Source organism: Brachyistius frenatus, unplaced genomic scaffold, assembly GCF_029030835.1.
Source record: "Brachyistius frenatus isolate BFR_SWC_R1_liver_20210118 unplaced genomic scaffold, ASM2903083v1 Contig_85, whole genome shotgun sequence".
In the NCBI taxonomy this organism is placed as follows: domain Eukaryota; kingdom Metazoa; phylum Chordata; class Actinopteri; family Embiotocidae; genus Brachyistius; species Brachyistius frenatus.
Genome location: NW_027210684.1, coordinates 338154 through 357644, shown reverse-complemented (window position 1 = coordinate 357644; position 19491 = coordinate 338154). Strand labels below are relative to the sequence as shown.

The 19491-nt window shown below is 41.2% G+C and overlaps 1 protein-coding gene across 5 annotated transcripts in view; it reads right to left on the bottom strand.

Annotated features, from left to right (window-relative positions):
- Positions 1 to 19491, bottom strand: part of ctnnd2b (catenin (cadherin-associated protein), delta 2b) — a 180830-nt gene that overhangs the window by 20671 nt on the left and 140668 nt on the right. For all 5 annotated transcript variants that reach the window (XM_069709815.1, XM_069709816.1, XM_069709817.1 and 2 more), the window contains 3 exons: positions 11234 to 11420; positions 4768 to 4885; positions 3763 to 3945 (listed from right to left, as the gene is read on the bottom strand). In XM_069709815.1, the coding sequence (XP_069565916.1) occupies positions 3763 to 3945; positions 4768 to 4885; positions 11234 to 11420 (488 nt within the window). The remainder of the gene's footprint in view (positions 1 to 3762; positions 3946 to 4767; positions 4886 to 11233; positions 11421 to 19491) is intronic.

The window sequence follows — 19491 nt, the reverse complement described above, 5'->3', positions numbered from 1 at the left end:
CACTGTTAAAAACGTATTGACAATTATGGGTAATTCAAAACTATATAATGTGGAAGAATGGAAGGTTAGACAGATGTAGGAACAGTTCCTACACAAATCATCCAAAAGTACAGCTGTAGGAGCTCTATAACATTACATTATGCTTTCCTTTCTTTAGCACTCTTGTCTTTATTTAGCTATAAGTCTACCTTCCTGTACAGTTTGATCTGTGTACTGTCTGCTGATGTCTACTCTTCCTACTTGTTGTCATTATATAATCTCAGTGCACAATTTGTTTTTTATAGAAAAGAATATCGCTCCATGTGTAATGACGTAATCTCAGATGACATCTGTTAAACTGTGTAATATTGCCATCAAACTCTCCTCTCCTCTCCTCTCCTCTCCTCTCCTCTCCTCTCCTCTCCTCTCCTCTCCTCTCCTCTCCTCTCCTCTCCTCTCCTCTCCTCTCCTCTCCTCTCCTCTCCTCTCTTCTCCCCTCCCTCACTTTCACAGAGTTTTGCCCTCTCCAACAGGCTCACCAATCACCACTTCATGGTAATCGCCCACAGCTGCACTTGAATGAGTCGTTACGTTTGTTTGCAAAAGTTGTGATTCGTCCTTTTACTATCTGATCCCAGGGTTAGTTTAAAGATCCCTCGTCTCCCTGCTTCTGCATGGATACACAAAAAGTTCCCTCAGGGTTAGCTCAACAAATAAAGTTAAAGGCCTGGCTCATCGCTACTATCTTCTTTTAAAAATATCCTCTTTCTGTCTTTGCTAGAAACGACAGGAAGAGAAAAAAACAGCATGCAGTGGTAATGAGCAATTCAGCCGCCCGAATCCACCGGAAGTGTCGGGTTTTCAATCCCGGCAGCTTCTCCAGAAGTGCTAAAAGACGTCTTCCACTCAACCAGAATGTGACGCTGATTGCTTATTAGCATGACAAGAGGTTAGAGCCTTCTCCAAAAGCAGCCGCTTGGTGTCTGCCAATTCTTCAAGTGAAAGAGCTCTCTTTTTTTTTTTTTTTTTTTTTTTTAACTAAACGCAGGATGAAGCTCTGCCTGTTGGCAACAGATGCACAGAACCAGGAAATCCAGAAAGAAATGTAAAATGATCTTGGTGGTTCTGAGTCTGAGAAGAGCGAGTAAAGCAGGGAGCAAATCAAAGGAGGCTTAATCTGTAGGTAAAGCTGCAATGTCTGGATGCTGCTGTGTAATAATCTTGCAGAGAGTGTTGATGGTGTTGCAGAGAGCAAAAAATAAAAACCGCACTGTGTTACAATCGAGCTGTTTGTATGCATGCAACTCCGCATCATCTTATTCTGCAGATGTGGGCCCAAATAATCCAGGTGGTAGGTGAATGTCAGTCCACGAGGAAAACAACTCCGGCTCCAACATCATGAATATCAAAGAAAGCCGTAGAGCTTTCATAAATATTCATTTGAGACTGGAGATAGTATGAACCGAGGATGAACTGAGCACATGTTTCTGAAGTAGAAACAGCACAGAGCTCTGACATAAAACCAGATCCTCCATTTGGAGAAAGACATCTGACAGACGCTCTCACACAAGAGGAGGAACGTGACAACGAAAAGACATATTGATTGTCTTCACACATAAAAACACATTCTATACTGTGTTGATGAATCATACATGGTGCTAAACAATAGGCGAGAGAGGAACAAATCCATCTGTGTGATGTCTCGTTATTTAGCTTTAATTAGCCTTGTGTGGAGGGAACAGCAACAGAGGGGGACCCTGCTTTAAACAAACCATGACAAAGCCCTCATGCATCATGCACTCGGTGAGTAAAGGAAGACTTTTATGTGCGTCATTAAAATTCTGTAATGTATGATATTGCTGGTAAATCAAAGGAAAGGTAGAACGGGGAGAGGAAGAGATAAAGGAGGAGACCGATTGTTAGGTGAGTCAACAGGCGAATTAAAAACCACCAGGACACCATAGAGGCCAGAGATACAAAATATCTCTTAATTATATGCAAATGCACGCTTTTACTTGGAATAGACTTCTGACAAAACATGTTTTAGTTTGGCCATGTTTTCATTTGTTTTCATGGTTGTAGATTTAGTCTGGCTTTGTCTGTTAAATTTGTGTTAGCCCCATCTAACAAACTGAATCTTCTCAATAGTTTCAGTTGTTGTTTCCAAGCTCCGGCTGTGTGAACCACTTTCTGTCTGTTGTTCCTGCTCACTGAGCATTAGCATCATCAAAGCACCCTGCTCTCTCCACTGAAGAGCAGCCATTGGGATTCTTGTTTTCACTCTAAAACAAGGTGTATAAAGAATACTGTTCTCCATAGTTTTCTTGGATGAAACTAACACCACAGAAAAGCACAATTATTATAAAGAGAACTTCTGACACAAAATAAGCAAAAGCATGTAATAGACCTTTCAGTCCACTAGGAGATACTGTGTCAGTGTCACGTTTAGCCTCGCCTATGCTTGAAAAGCACACACATATGACCAAGGTCGAAGAAGGACGCTATGTGACGAAAGTCCGGGTAGGGATGAAGGTTTCGAGTGATTCGGCGAAGCAAACCCAGAACCTTCACCCATGACACCAGGGTTTAAGTCTGTGAGAAAGCGTTGAGGATTTCTCTAAAGAAATATTTTCCTCAACCTAACGAGGTAGTTTTGGTGCTGAACCTGAAACACGTGGTTTTGTTTTCCTAAACCAAATCAGATTGTTTTTTTTCCCACCTAGATGACACCAACACAGTATGCTGTAGCGGATTGACGTGTATTACAGTTGTACGTGGTTTGACGTGCAGAAACATAAAACACTCAAGTGTTTCTTGTAACTAGTTTACATCAAGCTCATGTAATGAGACTGTCCATCAGGCACCTCTGCATCCGGCTGCCATGTTGCTGCTTGTTGATGAAATAATGTCTCTTGTCTATCACAAGCTCTGAAGCTTGTTAAGCATTGAGGCAGAGATCTACCTGCTCTGACTGGACACTTATTTTCCACCATTATATTTACACTGGAATGAATTTAAGTAATAACAAAGAAATGCGAAGCCTGCTTTGATGTGAACTCTTGATGTTCGCTGGCGTCCTGTCGCCTCTTTAGGCTTTGCATGTGGAAATGGTTGGTTGCAGAGAAACCTTTCTGCAACACACTTTGGCAGTCCAGTTTTTCTTCATACAAACACTTGCAGGAAGCGAACATCATCCGCTGAGTGCGTGGATGTAGGCGTGCGTGTTACCGATAAGGCTTCAAAAGTTGTTTTTTTTTTCTTGCAGACTTTACCTTTTTTTCCGGACTGTCTCTGTTTGTTTGTGAAGTAGGGCCACTAAGGTTAGGATGCAAAGTTTTCAGTCAAGTTGAAACATTTGCAACACGTTTACCCTCAGCTGAATTTATGCTGCCAAAGCAAACCTGCATCCGCTCAACTTCTATTACTGACCTTTTGGTTTTTTGCACCTTCAGTATAAATGCTGAGTTTTGGAATAAAAGTCTTACTCCTTGAATGTCTAAAGGAACTCAGAGGATATTTATAAAGGATTAAATATGTTTGTGCAGGCAAACAGAGCATAGCAGGCTCCATCTCAGAATAAACAGTCAATTAGCTATCTGGACTTTAATCATGGGCAAGAGAGGAATCCACCATATTATTGTTATCCACCATTATAATCGACCTTATTATTTGTTGTACTTTCTGAACACTTGGGTCCAAACAAGAGAACAAGTGAAGCTCGCAGGTGCTGCCAACCACCAACATGTAAAAAGACTCCCTTCCTCCATGTCTCTGTCTCCTCACCTGGTCATGTCCCTTCTTTTTCTTCTTCTTCTTTCCCCAACATCCGGAACTCTCCGCATCCTTCCCGCCAGTGTCACATAACAAGCCGTCTAGCTCCTCCGACCCCCCCTGCTGGCTGTGAGACGTCTCTGCAGCCAGGCGGTACGACAGGTTCCTCAGGATGCACACACAGTTCTCTACAGTCTGATGGAGGGAAAGGAAGCAAGATGAGAAGGAGACAGACAGAGAGATGGAAAAGACAGAAGAAGTGAGACAGATGGCAACCACGAAAACACACATAATGACACTGTACTGTAGACGCACACATATACAACCACACATTGCAGTACAGACTGTATATATGATGAGTAAACCCAGACACACACACATGCAGAGTGCATAATGTAGACAGACACACATGCACACTAATTCCTTTGTTGTGAGTGTACATGCAGTCAACAGTCACACACACACACACACACACACACACACACACACACACACACACACACACACACACACACACACACACACACACACACACACACACACACACACACATGCATGCCATCCATCCCCCCCCCCACAGTTAAATGCTCTTACCCATCAAACACACATACATACATGGAGCACAAACATACACACGGATGCTCACAGGCGCATATAAAAGCACTAACACACACACACACACACACACACACACACACACACACACACACACACACACACACACACACACACACACACACACACACACACACACACACACACACACACACACACACACACACACTAGTGATGTTTCTGTGTCACTGGCCATCTGGGTTGAGTAAGATATGCTACACTGTAAAAAATTACTGCACTGCCAAGCTCCGGGTTGTTTTGTGTAGATTTATACTGGCTTCCATAATTTTTGAGATGTTTGAACTGTTTTAAAATATTACTTGATTTTCAGTTTTTTTGTGGTCTGCAAGCTTTGGACATGTATAATGTGTGTGTGTGTGTGTGTGTGTGTGCACGTGTTACCTTGCTGTCAATCTCGCTGCTCCCCAGAGCTGTCTGGATGACGTAGAGCAGAGCGTCTGTCAGACCCTCACACTCCCTCATCCTCCTCCGGGCTTCCTCACCTGCAGAACTCACATTCCTGTAAGACACACACACACACACACACACACACACACACACACACACACACACACACACACACACACACACACACACACACACACACACACACACACACACACACACACACACACCATATCAAAGAACAGTCCAACTGAACATGCAGTTTCAGAACATTTCACACACCGTGCGGCCTGGCGGTGACGTTTCCCGTGTGACTGTTGGAGCTTATGGATAAGTGCTGGTGCATGTGTTGGCCTGTGTGTGTGACAGAGAGGAGATTGGCTGTGTGCAGTGTCCTTTAAATGTCAGACTATTAAACATGGCTAGGAGACGTTCTCACACTCAGTGTCAGTGAGAAAATGGCATGCAGCTGCCAAAACTTTCCTCAACACTGGATGTGGTGTTGTAGAGCTGCAATATGACAAATTTAATGCATTTTTATCACACAAACAAACAGCAAATGGGTTTTATGTACACAGTCAGTATACATTTACTGTCAACTGTGTTAATGTCTAAATACTGCATTAGCCCTAAATTGGCTTTTTAATGTTATGAGGATTATTATGTTTTATGTTGATAAGTACTTTCAAAAGTCCACTCAAGACATTATTGGTGGCTTCACTGGTGCTTTTTTACTACAGTTTCAACATTCATGGTAAAATATGTGCCTATCATAGTTTAACATCCCTATTATAATTACCATATTAATTCTGAGACACTGAGACAACTGCAATCAAAGAAAACAAGGAATGGCTAGTCTGACGTGTTGTCCTGGTCTCTTTACATTGTGTAAAACTTAATAGATCTCTCTGCTCCATTGTTCCAGTACAGAGGAAACCAGGCTGCAGACCTCTGAGTCCACTTTCTTCAACAGTTCGAACCTGTCTGGTGTTGTGGACACTGATTGCCGTTGCTCAGCGTTTAGTAAAACAATCAGACCTTTGTGGATGAGATTAAGAAACATGTCCATCATCGTCCTACATAATTAGCTGGCTACCTGGCTATGTCCATCAAAGTGACAGGGAGGTGGCCACAAAAAACGTCATCCTGCACGGATGATGTCAGTGCAGTTAAAACGGCTGCTGTAAGTCAAGTCCCAGATAACAGAAAAAACCTTAAATCACAATAATTCAGAACTTAGTCATGCGAAAATGACATCAGTGGTACAGACGAGGCGTTTTGTTGGCATTGTGATTATCTTGCCAGAATATTAAATCTAACATTCACAGTTCCTGTTAATAGTAAATGGTGGATGGAGTTATTCAAACTACAGAACCCAACAACTTTTAAATCCATCAATGTTAAATGTGCATCACAGAACCAAGCAGGCATCTACAAATAATCCCCAACCAGGACACAGAAACAACTGAGGTAAAAGCAACCCCCTCAAAATAACTTGATATCAAAGCTGCAATATATGATATTTCTTTATTAACAATAGATCAAATAACTGTGTAATGAGACAGCGCTCGCTGATAGTGATGAACCCAAAGGGAATCATTAAGGTGTCTTTGTTGTTCCTCTCAGCTTTACAAAGTATTTCAGCCTTGGTTTGGTTTTAGGGTTTACTGACTGGTACAGTCTTTCACCGATTACTCACTCAGGATGTTCATTTGTTTTTTCAAAGCCATTCATGTGTCATATAGATGCACAAGGTGCCTTTACATTGAAGCACCAAAAACCAGATGGTTTGGTTATGGAGGTAAAAGATCATAGTTGGAGTTAAGCAATGTAACACATTCATCATTTGGTTAGTTTTAGGCAGAAAACGTCTTGGTTCTGGTTTAAGGAAAAGATCACGGTTTGAGAAATCCACACTGACTTTTGCTATTTCATGGACTCAAACATGGTCTCCAGGTGAAAGTCCTGGCTTTGTTTCATTCAACCACCCACGACCCGCTCCCTCTGCAGGCGTTTCCCCGTCACATAGCAGGCTTGTCATGATGCATAAGACATAAGGCACTTTGTGTCTCGGACAAGACAACGTTATTTGATGGGAATGAGAACGGGCTGTTTTCAGACCCTGCAGGCTGTTCATGAATCCGTTATACGCTACTGTACCAATTCAGCACCAAATGACAGACTGACAAATTCACAAGTTGGTCATGATCATAGAAGTGTGGGTAATTTTTTTTAGCTTGTTATGGATGTCTGACCTCAAATGACACCCCCATCCCCCCCAAAAAAGATTTTTTTTAAAGCAATTTCACCAGCTACAGCTATTTAGTAGTGAAAACGCCAAATATTTCACACCAAAGTTTTCAAGGACAAAAAAGGGTAAGAAGGGAGTTAATACTGGATGTTGAAATTCTGACTCGTGTTGTGGATGTTTGCCCCTAAGTGACAATAATGATAATAATAAATGATTAGTGTAGCTTTAGAGAAAAAGAGGAGACATAGAAATCAAAAATAGTACTTCTGCTCAGTCTCTCCATCTTCCCGAGTCTGGTAAGGTCAGTTGAGGATGTATTGTCACAGATTGAAGTGAAGTCTGATTCTAAATGTGTTGCATAAAATACAAAACATGAGCACAGTAGAGTGACATGTTTGAGTAATGCAGCTGTTTATTTTACATTCAGTGCAACTAGTTTCAGTTTGATCAAATTATGTGAGCACCATGTTTTAATTATACAGTCAAATAACTGCTTAAATATTTCAGGTTGTTGACAAACTGTCATGCTTGAGTCTGCATCTCTGCTGGCTTTTGTTTGCAGTGAGCCTTGACGCAAGGTTACCTGGGAGCACACACACAAAAACACACAAATGAAGCAGTGCACTGATTGAAAGCTATTGTCATCTGTTGTGTTTACCATAAAGACATAAAGAGATAAACACCATAATAAAGCTACTTGTAAACCTCTTCATAGAGTTCTTTCTGCAAACATTTTCTTTATTTTAGCTACTACCTGCTAATGGATTCAGTTTAATTAACCTCAGTGAATTAGGCATAATTAATCCCCTTGAAGCGTTACCTTGCAAGGCAACAGAGCTGCAGATTATCTCTCATTATGATCTTTCAGTGTGAATAATCTAAATTTAAAAAAATCACACTGCAGGGAAAAGGGAATGTGTCAAGAAGGGGACTTTTCAAACAGAAGACAATTTGAATAACCCATAGTGTGCTGCTGCTGAGAAAAAAATGTGCATCGACAAAATTGTCACTTACAATGGGGAGAGACACTTTCTCTGTTTTTAATTATTGTACAAAAGCAGTTTTCTGCTGGATATCTGAGACTGTGTTTGAAATGTGCTTTTGTGAGACTTTTCTGGGAATATTATTTTTCATTTTCAGAGAAACTTGAGAAATAACTGTTCAATTGTTGAACATCTGGGAATCCAGATGTATTTTCGCACACTTTAGTTTACATTGAGCCACATGCTTCTCCATTAGGCACAGCTTCCATTATCATAGATCAAGTCACTGTAAATAGGTACAGATGTTTCTTAAAGAGACAGATGCATTTACACTTGGTAAACATGTGGCTAGAATACATCTGATTGAGAATCCTTTAATCCGCCCAATAAACTTGGTTATGGCATGGGAAGAGTAACTGGATTATCAGCTTGCCAGCACAGTCAAATTAACCTGGTCTTCATTAGTTGGTGGTGAATTTGTGTCACGTGCCAAATTAAATGCACATAACTCATATTCAGCTGCCTGGCAGCACCAGTTTCAGCTCTTCCTGTTAGTTGGCACGACGGCATATGTGCACACAAGGAGCGTAACAAGCAGTGAGTTAGCAGAGGGAGAAAATGTGTGTGTGTGTGTGTGTGTGTGTGTGTGTGTGTGTGTGTGTGTGTGTGTGTGTGTGTGTGTGTGTGTGTGTGTGTGTGTGTGTGTGTGTGTGTGTGTGTGTGTGTGTGTGTGCGACAGATTGAGAGACAGCGAGGCAGAGGCGAGGCAAGACAGAAGAAGAAAGGCATAAAGGAGGGATAATGTGACCGAAAGAGGAGAAATGGAGTAATGGGACGAGATGGGGACGGAGCGAGGGAGGAGAGTGACTAAAGGGGGAAAAGAAGGACGGCGAGAAAATGAGAAAATGTGGAGGATAATGGGAGATGGAAAGAGAGAGAGAGAAAGAGAGAGAGCAGGTGGCCGGCGATATACCAAACCCGCCATGAAATATTCAATCTTTAATCAGACTCCCAGCATTCCCTAACGAGGCGTGAGAAAGACGAATTAGCCCTTCGAGTTTAGGGAGCTGATCCACACAAAGCTATCTCCTGCAACACGTACTCACACACACACACACACACACACACACACACACACACACACACACACACACACACACACACACACACACACACACACACACACACACACACACACACACACACACACACACACACACACACACACACACACACACCTCCAGACTGAAAAACACATTCATCACCGTATCAGACGTTTGTATTTTCACACATGTACAGTATTAGAAGTTACTAAAGCTGTGTGTAGTTTATTTGCACTGAGCGGGCAAGGAGACATATTGCGGCACACACACACACACACACACACACACACACACACACACACACACACACACACACACACACACACACACACACACACACACACACACACACACACACACACACACACACACACACACACACACACACACACACACACACACACACACACACACAGAAACAGGAAGAGATGCAAATGTATTCATGGCAGCATTTCCACTTGACTTGTGCTGCACTTCTGTCACATGCTCAGGAGGAAATCAAATAAAATGAGTGATTTATTGTATGACACACTGCCGGTGTGCAGGAATAATGAGAGATGCAAGAAGATAAATTCATGCGATGCCCGACAGGTAAAAAAGACAAATATAAGGTGCATTCACAGTGTTGCTGTTTTGCATTCACTTATCATCTGTCTGCATTTTTTTCTTTTGATGCGCCAATGTTTGATGGACAGGAAGAAATAGCACATCAAAAAATGTCTGGTACACAGCGACATTGGAAATATTTATGAGCTCAGAGTCAGCCACAAAAATGTCATCACGCAGGCCTGCTGAGAGACTTTGAAAAGCACCTAATACAAACGTCATGGGTAGAAATACCAAACTGTTGTGGGGAGTATTTTATTCCTGTACTTTTATTTCCATTTTCTGCTACTTTATACATCGAATCTATTATAATTCTAGGTGAAAATTTACATAAAATGTACAACATAATGCAACACAATCTTAAACAATAAACCAGTGGTTCACAATATTTTTGGTTTGTGGCCCCTGATTAAACTACAATTGCCATCTCACAGCTGTATGCTTCCAGCTAGTTTACATCCATATCTGGCCAGACTCATATAATGTAGTGAAGATTTGACCAATAAAGGAATCTTCATGTTCATAGGCTTTGCCAGAAAAGCTGAGTGACAGTAGACAGTGCTTCAACTATTGCTGGAAATAAGCTATATTTTCTAAAATGTCTTCCACCACAGTTTGGTATGATGGATACCAGGAGATGAAACATTAGAAAATGTTTTGAAAAGAAAAGTGTAAAAGCTAATTCGTTTAGGTCCTGCTATCTCAGCGCACGCACACACGCACACACACACACACACACACACACACACACACACACACACACACACACACACACACACACACACACACACACACACACACACACGTAGCAGTGGGCAACTGCAGCACACAGGAAGCATTTGGGGGTTAGGTACCATGTTTTCATTCTTCACTTTTGTACAAGTGATCGAACCCGTGAAATAAATTGAATATGATTTTTTTTTTTTTTAATTCAAAGTGAATGTCCCCTAAAATAAGACGAGATGAAAAACAGCTGATAACGTCTGGTTCTGCATCACTAAAGGTGACACGGCAAAGTCTAAATTCAAATTCAAAACAGTTAATTCACACCACAGGATACAAGGCCTAACCCTGATCCCAGCCCACTTTTGTCCTTTAGATAATGTGTACTCAAAAACAAAACAAAAATATTCAGCACCTTTCAAAAAAAAAATGTCACGGTCCTACTACATCCAGACTGTACTGTACAATTAGCATCATGTCTCGAGTGAGAAAAAGAGAAGCCACGGCAGCTCTGAAGCCAAATGGTGAGTCATCTTAAACACAGCTACGTCTATCAGCTCTTAGTGTGTAGAGAGGTAAAAATAACACTGAGTACAACCTAAAAATAACAGATTGTTTTGAACCAAAAGGGACTTTTTCCCCTGTTTGAATGTGGTTGGTGAAAGCAGATTGTGAACAGAAAAACAAAACGAGTTCTCTGCTGAAATGGCTGCATAATAATATTTGAATACAGATGAATTATCTCGAAGTGCTTTCAATAAAACACGTAAGTGGCAAAAAGAGATCGCGACACTGACCGAAGACAGCCCGTGGCGTTGCGGAGGACCTGGGACGAGTGCAGGTGCAGCTTTCGGTCCTCCTGTGTATGCGGGGAAGTGTCCCAGCCTGAGTGTGGGATGATCACAGCATTCGTCAGCACGGCCAGGGCATCCTGGATGATCGGCATCTTCAGGGCGTCGCATGACGACAGGTTCCACAAAACCCCTGAAGAAGACAGCAGAGAGATGGGAGGTGAGAAAAAACCCCAATGGAGAGCAAAAAGGAAGGAGACAGGACGCAAAGATATCTCCAGGCCAGAAACTTCTCAAATATTTAGTAGGTTTTATTGAGCAGCTTGATCCTGCAAACACAGCAGCACAGACAGTTACTGGAGAAGGCTGACACATGTTCTCCAAAGCAGCATGAGAGGCCTTTTGCTGCCTTCAGATGGGAAATGTGTTCACCGTGTTGTCGTGAAAAGTCCATATGAACGCCACCCTGTTGTAGTATTCATGACCTCGGACCTCAGAAGCTCAGAGTTTAAGAGTTGTGACACATTTTCTGAGATTTTCAGAAAAGGCAGAGATCAAGTAAGTTCATTTTGTTTGTGTGATGTTAAGTTAATATGTTAATTTTAGTCATATAAAATGTATCTTTGTAATTTACTAATACATTGCTCACATTACTTGAAGTGTAACCAAACCCTGTACATGACTTCCCACGTCATAAACTCAAACTTACAAGATCCATTGCAAGGCAGCATTCTTCACAAAGACATTTTGACATTTCACAGAAAGGAGAGGCACAGGTAAAAAAAAAAAAAGAAATGAAAGATGGCGACTTGAGTTTCAGAGTTCGCAACACATGTCAATGCAATAAAGCAGCTAGCCAACCAGGTGAACTGGATAAAACCCTGGGCTCCAGAAGGCCCCTGGTTCATCCTGTCGATAACAAGTCTTTGGTGGGATATGCCTGACAAAAACACAAAAGAAGAGCATTGATGGTTTGAGGTTTGGTCAAAGTCACTTTTTGTCTTTTTTTTCTAACTCAGCAACAGCAGGATGCTGTATTTTTAATTAAAAAAAAGCTGTGATTAATGCAATATACACAACCTGTCCGGCACCAAAGAGCTGGCAAACAAAGCTAGCCACTAACCGGTTTACACAGAGAAGCGTTTAGCAGCTAAATAGCCAGAAAGAGAAAATCAATATAAGACTTCCAATCAACATGTCCAAATGAATCCTCCTACTCTGTTTCTGCTGGATGTGTAAATAAGACATTGTTCATTGATAAAGTGATAATAGTGTATGTACATTATATATCAGTCTCATTCCTTTAACATGATGACAACTGATGACCAAATCAGTTTGAAATATGTCAGGATTATCTATAAAAATGGATATGAATGACAAATTTGTAAATTTAATTATTTTGGTGCTTTATTGGCTTTCATCAGCACACATCCCAATAAAACTAATTTCAATTTAAATCCCAACTGTGGTCTTGAGGCAAAATATTTGTCTCATTTGACCCATTCACACACACACATTCACACATTAATGGTGTCATGCAGGTGTTCGCCTGCCATCCGGAGCAATTTAAGGTCCAGTGTCTTGCGCAAGGATACTTCGGCATGTGGACATCAGGACCTGCCAACCTTATGATTAGTGGACAACCCGCACTTCCATCTGAGCGACAGACTCTTACGGAGATACAACTATCATATTTACAGCAGTAAATTGAGGCATTCTGATCTCAAGTTAGAAATCAATGAGAGAACTGGAGCGTGACACGTCCAAATATCACAACAAAGAGACTGAACAGGCAGCGGTCATCCGGGTTAATAATTCTGTGGTGTGTGGGTGTAGTGACGTGCAACATTGTAAGATGGAGGAGCATTTCCTTTGTGGAGTTCAAACTGCTTCATCGGAGTCTGTGTGTCTTCATGGAGGACAGACTTCACAAGTGTTAAGAGCTACGTCCAATTGTACATCAGCCGGGCACAAACCTGTCCCACCCAAAGACAACGGGAAATGGTCATGCAGACATCAAACTGGACACTGTGGTTTGTGCATTGCCGGCAGCAGCCACATAAAGAGACTGACTTTGGCTGCAGTGCTAGCTACAGGATACCCACTCTATCAGGGCGAGACTGATGATGACATGACATTTATGGTGGTTCAAACAGGTGACCATGTGCTGAGACAGCTGGGTTCTCTCTTGTGGCATTCCTGATAGCTGGCTGTTGATCTTCCTTTCTATAAAAATAAATGTCTCCTCTGCTGCAGCTGGAAGCTAGTTAGATTGCTGACATTAGTACTGATTCTTATATGTTGCCCAGCTCACTGTGTCTCGATATGCACTGTGTAAACATAGGTTTTGGGTCTGGTCACCCTCCATCGGAAATCCTTTCCAGTCGTTGCATCCTAATGGGCGCAGACTGCAGGTTAATTTCAAAAACACTGGAAACAGCCTTCAAACAATCAGCACTGAGCACCGTATGCAACAAACCTGACTGAAACTCCCATCGCTGCAACTACATTTAGAAAAATGTCATACCAATGCACCACCCCCACTAGTCGCTGATTAGTTGACCCTTCAGAGTGGCTGATGAGAAGATTGTTTTCAGACATGATCACGGCAAAGAAAATGGAACCTGTGAGCAATAGGTAACATTTGTGTGAAGAAAAAAAAAACTGCGTAGGCTGTCTGCACAAGAAGCACGCTGAGGGTGCCAAAAGAATAAACTGAACACTTATTTTGTGCACTGTGCAACTATGTCAAGATGTTTGTTGCGTGTTTTGTACGTTCTATCTTGTTCTGGTTAAGCGGTTGTGCGATTTTCTCTTTTTGACTTTTTGTTGTCCATCCAAACATAATGAACACAGCTGCTCCTCTAGCAGTCAGGAGGATGAAGTACGCGTTGAAGCACGTGCAAGGCAACGGCTTTGTGTTCACTGTCAGCTGGCACAGATGTGGACACCAAGAATTGGCCGCAGCAGAGCATACAGGATAGCATCTTAAAACTCAAATTTGTAATGTCATGTAAATTGTTCTGTGGTGATTTTTATTGAATGATTGAAAGTATGCTTGAGTTCAAATTTGAAGATGATTTAATAATTAGGAGCAAAGAACGGACACACTACAAGTACACAGATACGTAGACAACCCGCTACTAGCACAAAGCATCTTTAATTACACGAGTGATACATTTCAAATGTTATTCCAATGATTCATTACATAACCTTATATTTTAGTGCGTCAGGGCACTACTGTGCTGCTGTAATTAATACAGAAATTATTATTATTTTTTAAAGTCCTGACGGCAGTAAATCACTTACACAAAATTCCACTGCACCTCTCTCCTGTTCTTAATCCTCACCTGAATTCAACATACAGTGATCAGCCAACCGAGGAAATGGAGTGAGTTTTCTCTTGCCTACCAATTACCATCCAGTCTTTTTGCCAATCGCCACACACACACACACACACACACACACACACACACACACACACACACACACACACACACACACATACACACACACGACACACTAGTTTGAAGCTTTCAAGAAAGAAAAGGACAAAGAGGATAAGAGGTAAATCACCACATTTTGTTGTAAAACACTCTGATTTCCTGAGTGCGTTCACACATGCATTAACACGCACTCGCGCACACCGATTGTGATAACCTTGAAGAGCTACACAGCACGTTGTAATTCTTGTTGACCTTCGTCTTGCTAAGTGTCTGTCCTAATCTATGTACTCGTATAATAACATGTTTGTACATTTGAGAGTGTCCACCCCTAGTCATATCTGCACTTATCTACGCCTCTCCTCTGTGGTCGTAATTATAGCTGTAGTAGTGGTAAAACATCCTATCCTTACATCTGTGTGTGTGTGTGTGTGTGTGTGTGTGTGTGTGTGTGTGTGTGTGTGTGTGTGTGTGTGTGTGTGTGTGTGTGTGTGTGTGTGTGTGTGTGTGTGTGTGTGTGTGTGTGTGTGTGTGTGTGTTTGGCATAAGGTGTCCTCTCTTCAGAGCTGTGTTGTCCACCCTCGGCTGAACAGCGACTGTGTAATTACAGCTTCTGTTATCTGTCTTTGTGAGTTTGTATGAATTTGTTCTTGTGTGTGTGTGTGTGTGTGTGTGTGTGTGTGTGTGTGTGTGTGTGTGTGTGTGTGTGTGTGTGTGTGTGTGTGTGTGTGTGTGTGTGTGTGTGTGTGTGTGTGCGTGCGTGCGTGGGTGGGTGCGTGCGTGCGTGTGTGTGTGTGTGTGTGTGTGTGCATGTGTACACATGTTTGAGTGTGTATGCATCTCAGCCCTCTCGACAAATCAGACCTAACCCTGTCAGCCGTTTGGACTCGGTGTGTTTAAGGCGGGGAGTGTCTGCTGCTTGTGGTCAAAAGTTTCTAAATGACTAGCTTCTGGCTGCATGATGATAATTAGCCGGGACTCTCATGTCAGCAAAAATGTCTTCCCGCTCCTTCGTCTTATCTCCTGCTCAACGGGGCAAAGACGGCATGCAGGGTTTGTTTTTGTTTTTTGATGCCCTTGCCATTCAAAGTGACATCATTTTAGTTGACCTTTACAGAGTCAGGAAATGTTGTTCCTCTGTTAAAGCAGATGTTCTATATTGTTATCATAAAATACAGCATATACTCCAATGTAAACTGATATTACTATTCTTTAAAGTAATAGTCTTGAAGATTTTCATTTTATATAGCACAAGTGTACTATATTGCACTGTACTAATATGCTATATTGCCTTCGTCACTATCAGCAAACTAATTAACACGATGGTGACTGAGCTGCTGGCCCACGGATGAAAGCCTTTTCATTTGCAGTTCGTCCAAATAAACGAGTTGAGTGTCTGTGAAAACAATCATCAGAAAGTTAGGGATGTGTTTTCCATTATGCCTGCCCACCTACACTTGAAGCCTGATTGCACCCTATGTCAATCAAACCAGACACTCCAAAAAATACCACCCTTTGAGGCCAAATAGGTAAATCATATAAGCCAAATCACTGATCAGAAGGAGGGAAGTTAGTAAATGACATCATATTAACTTTTGTAAAAAAATGTACTGACTTTGTTGAAGATGAATGAAAGTCTATTGAGCCGGTGGCTTTTTGGAGTGAACCCCTAGTGGACCTCCGGGATATTGCACTTTAAGGGATTTCTGCATTGGCTTCACTTTTCAGACCAAAAGCTACGTCCACTTTTATATATAATCTATGAAGATGATCAATATCTCTTTCCAGAAACAATGTCCCCATTTCTCTTCCTAATCCTCATTTATTTCATGAACATAAAGTAGTTCCTACATACACGTGTGATAAAAAGTAATTGGGCCATTTTTTTCTGGATAGTCATGTTGCTCTTAATTCTTTTTAAAATGTAATTATTTCATGAGCACCACACACACATTGAGAAAATGTATCGCTTTGTAATTTGTAGTTCACCCATACATGGATAATATGTCTGAACCATTACTAATATGTTTTAGTTAAATGCTGGGTAAAATCCATGTCAGTAAAACACTGGTCTATTCTTGAACAACACTGAGGCTACTTATTGAAATAAAAATAATAAATCACATCCTGTAAAATCAAAATAAATTCAGTGAATAATGCGTTTAATGTCCTGTGGCTAAATTGTAGGAGCACATTGTGCACTTCTCCATTGTTATATAACTAATTCGCTATGTCCTGTAAAAATGCATACTTACATTACTTTTGTAATTTGTTTACTACACATTAAAACAGCAAAATGACACAACACATTACATTTATGGGGAAAAAAAAAAAAAGATTATTAACTTCCTTTAACAAAGCATAATTTGCTGTTGTTGTTGCTGTTGGTAGCGGTATCCAGAGTAAACCTGCTCTCAGGAAGCGAACATATGTATGTAATTTAAAAGCATAAGTATGATGAAATCTCTCACTGAGGAGGATTTGTGTATTATGCATCAGTTGCATACATTTTAAAAGCATTACTGCCTAAATCACTGGTTCAGAAAGTAATAACCATATATTGCACATGTCCAAATGTAATGCATGATGTCATGCTGCAGCTGCAAGAAAAAGATGATTTTTTTAATTTTTTAATTTGTTTTTACTATCTTGAGTAAAGTCAGCTGTTTGCCAGCACCACTACTTGCTGTGCAGAGGATGACATCATCTCCCTGAGGTGAGAGGCAACGACATTTTATGTTTGATCTGAAACACGCGCTCGCCAACACACAACGTGTCTCAGGCACACAAAATAACCACTAAATACGTACAGTGACGCGCGCTCGTAATTTGCTAACACATTGACATGCGGGCATACACAAGCTCTGAGAGGTATGCACAACACACACACACACACACACACACACACACACACACACACACACACACACACACACACACACACACACACACACACACACACACACACAAAGCCATGAGTGTGTAACAGATGAAGGAGGTTAATTGCCTCAGCCTTACATCATGAGAAGCAGCAGGAGGCAATGTTATATGGAGGGAGTGGAAATTAATACATTGGCTATCTCTCTTTGTCTCTAAAGCCATTTTCCATCTCTCATTTGCAGCCTACTTTCATCCCCCTGTCATGTTTCTCCCCTCTGCAACCCTGCAGCGCCTCTCTTTGTTTGCCTCTTGAACTCGTCACGATTTCTTTTTCATCTTTCCTGTTTTTTGCATTTCCAATTCTCCCCTTGTGTTTTCTGAGTGCTTGTTTTTGGACTCTTTGTGTGACCAACATGAATTTGACACCTTTAGACAAAAGATCTTTTGTGTGTTTTCGCCTTTCCAAACGTGTCTAGTAAGTACTGGTTAAGGGTTAAGAGATAAATGTAGACACCAGAGGGCATCGGAAACCTAATTGTTCAACAGGTGTAAGTAAGGTTGGAATTATGGTTCAAAATCCTGCATGCCACAAACAAGCTGGCTGGTTGACCCAGCTGTGTAGTGGTGCCTTGATAGGTAGGTATTCTTTAGCTTCAACCTTCAACTAGGGAGGCTGTGGCTCAGACGGTAGAGTGGGTTGAACACTAATCGGAAGGTTGGTGGTTCGATCCCCAGCTCCTCCTGTCCACATGCCTGAGTGTCCTTGAGCAAGACACTGAACCCTAAGTTGCTCCTGATGGTGTACCATCGGTGTGTGAATGTGCTCCTGATGGCAGCACCCTGCATGGTGATCTGTCTTGTGAATGGGTGAATGGAAAACCATGTTAAAGCACTTTGAGACCGAAAGGTGATAAAGCACTATACAAGTACAGACCATTTAACTACCTTTGACGAGACTACATGCCTCTTCTGTTTCATTTGCAAGTAACGTTATACAATTATTCAATTGCGATACTGAATAAAGCCAAAGACTTTCTAAATGAAATCTCCTTGTTCCCTAATTCTCCCATACATCAGCTACTGTGTGGAAGTGTGGAGGAACACATGCAAAACAAACACTCAACCAATCTTCATTCTCCAAAAACAGCGACACAAATTGTCAATAAAACCACTTACAGAGAACCAACAAATGCACTCTTCATTAAAATGAAAGCACTCAAATTAGAGGAGCTGATGGATTTCAAAACTCTTTAAATTATGTGCAAAGTAATAAATCATCGATGTATACACGTAGAACTTAAGAGGAACCTACACATTAAAAAAAAAAAAAAGACCAGTGACAATGTGTTTCAACAAAGGAAGTCACGTTGTGGAATAATTGCAGTAATAAGATGAAAACTTAATCAAAACTAAACAGCCACTCAAAATAAAAATAAAAAAAACTGAACGGCTATGTGATGGTTTGTGATGCCTCTTATGTGTTATGTTGTGTTTTCCATCCTTTTGATTTGACCGTTGTATTCTCAGGTGAATGATGTTCCTTTTTTCTTTGTTCGTTTGCTTTCATTGTTTTAACCTTTTATTTTGCTTTCCTTTTCATGGTCAATAAATTGATTGAATGAATGCAATTAAATAATTAGCTAAATGTAGTTCTGTCCTGTATACTGTATGCATGCACTTGTACTTTACTTGAGTATTTCAACTTTATGCTTCATGAAATTCTTCACAACAGTTCAGAGGGAAATATATTTCATTTGTTTTACCCCACTTCATTTTATTGACAGCTTTAGGTATCAGGTTGGTAAATGTCCTTTTTCTGTGTGTATGCACCGACTCAACTCCTACACATGAACGCACCAGCGAACATTATGCTCATCACCCTCAAACAGAATAGGTTGGCTCTCAGTACAAACCCCATGCACCTCTGTAAAGCAGCCTTTC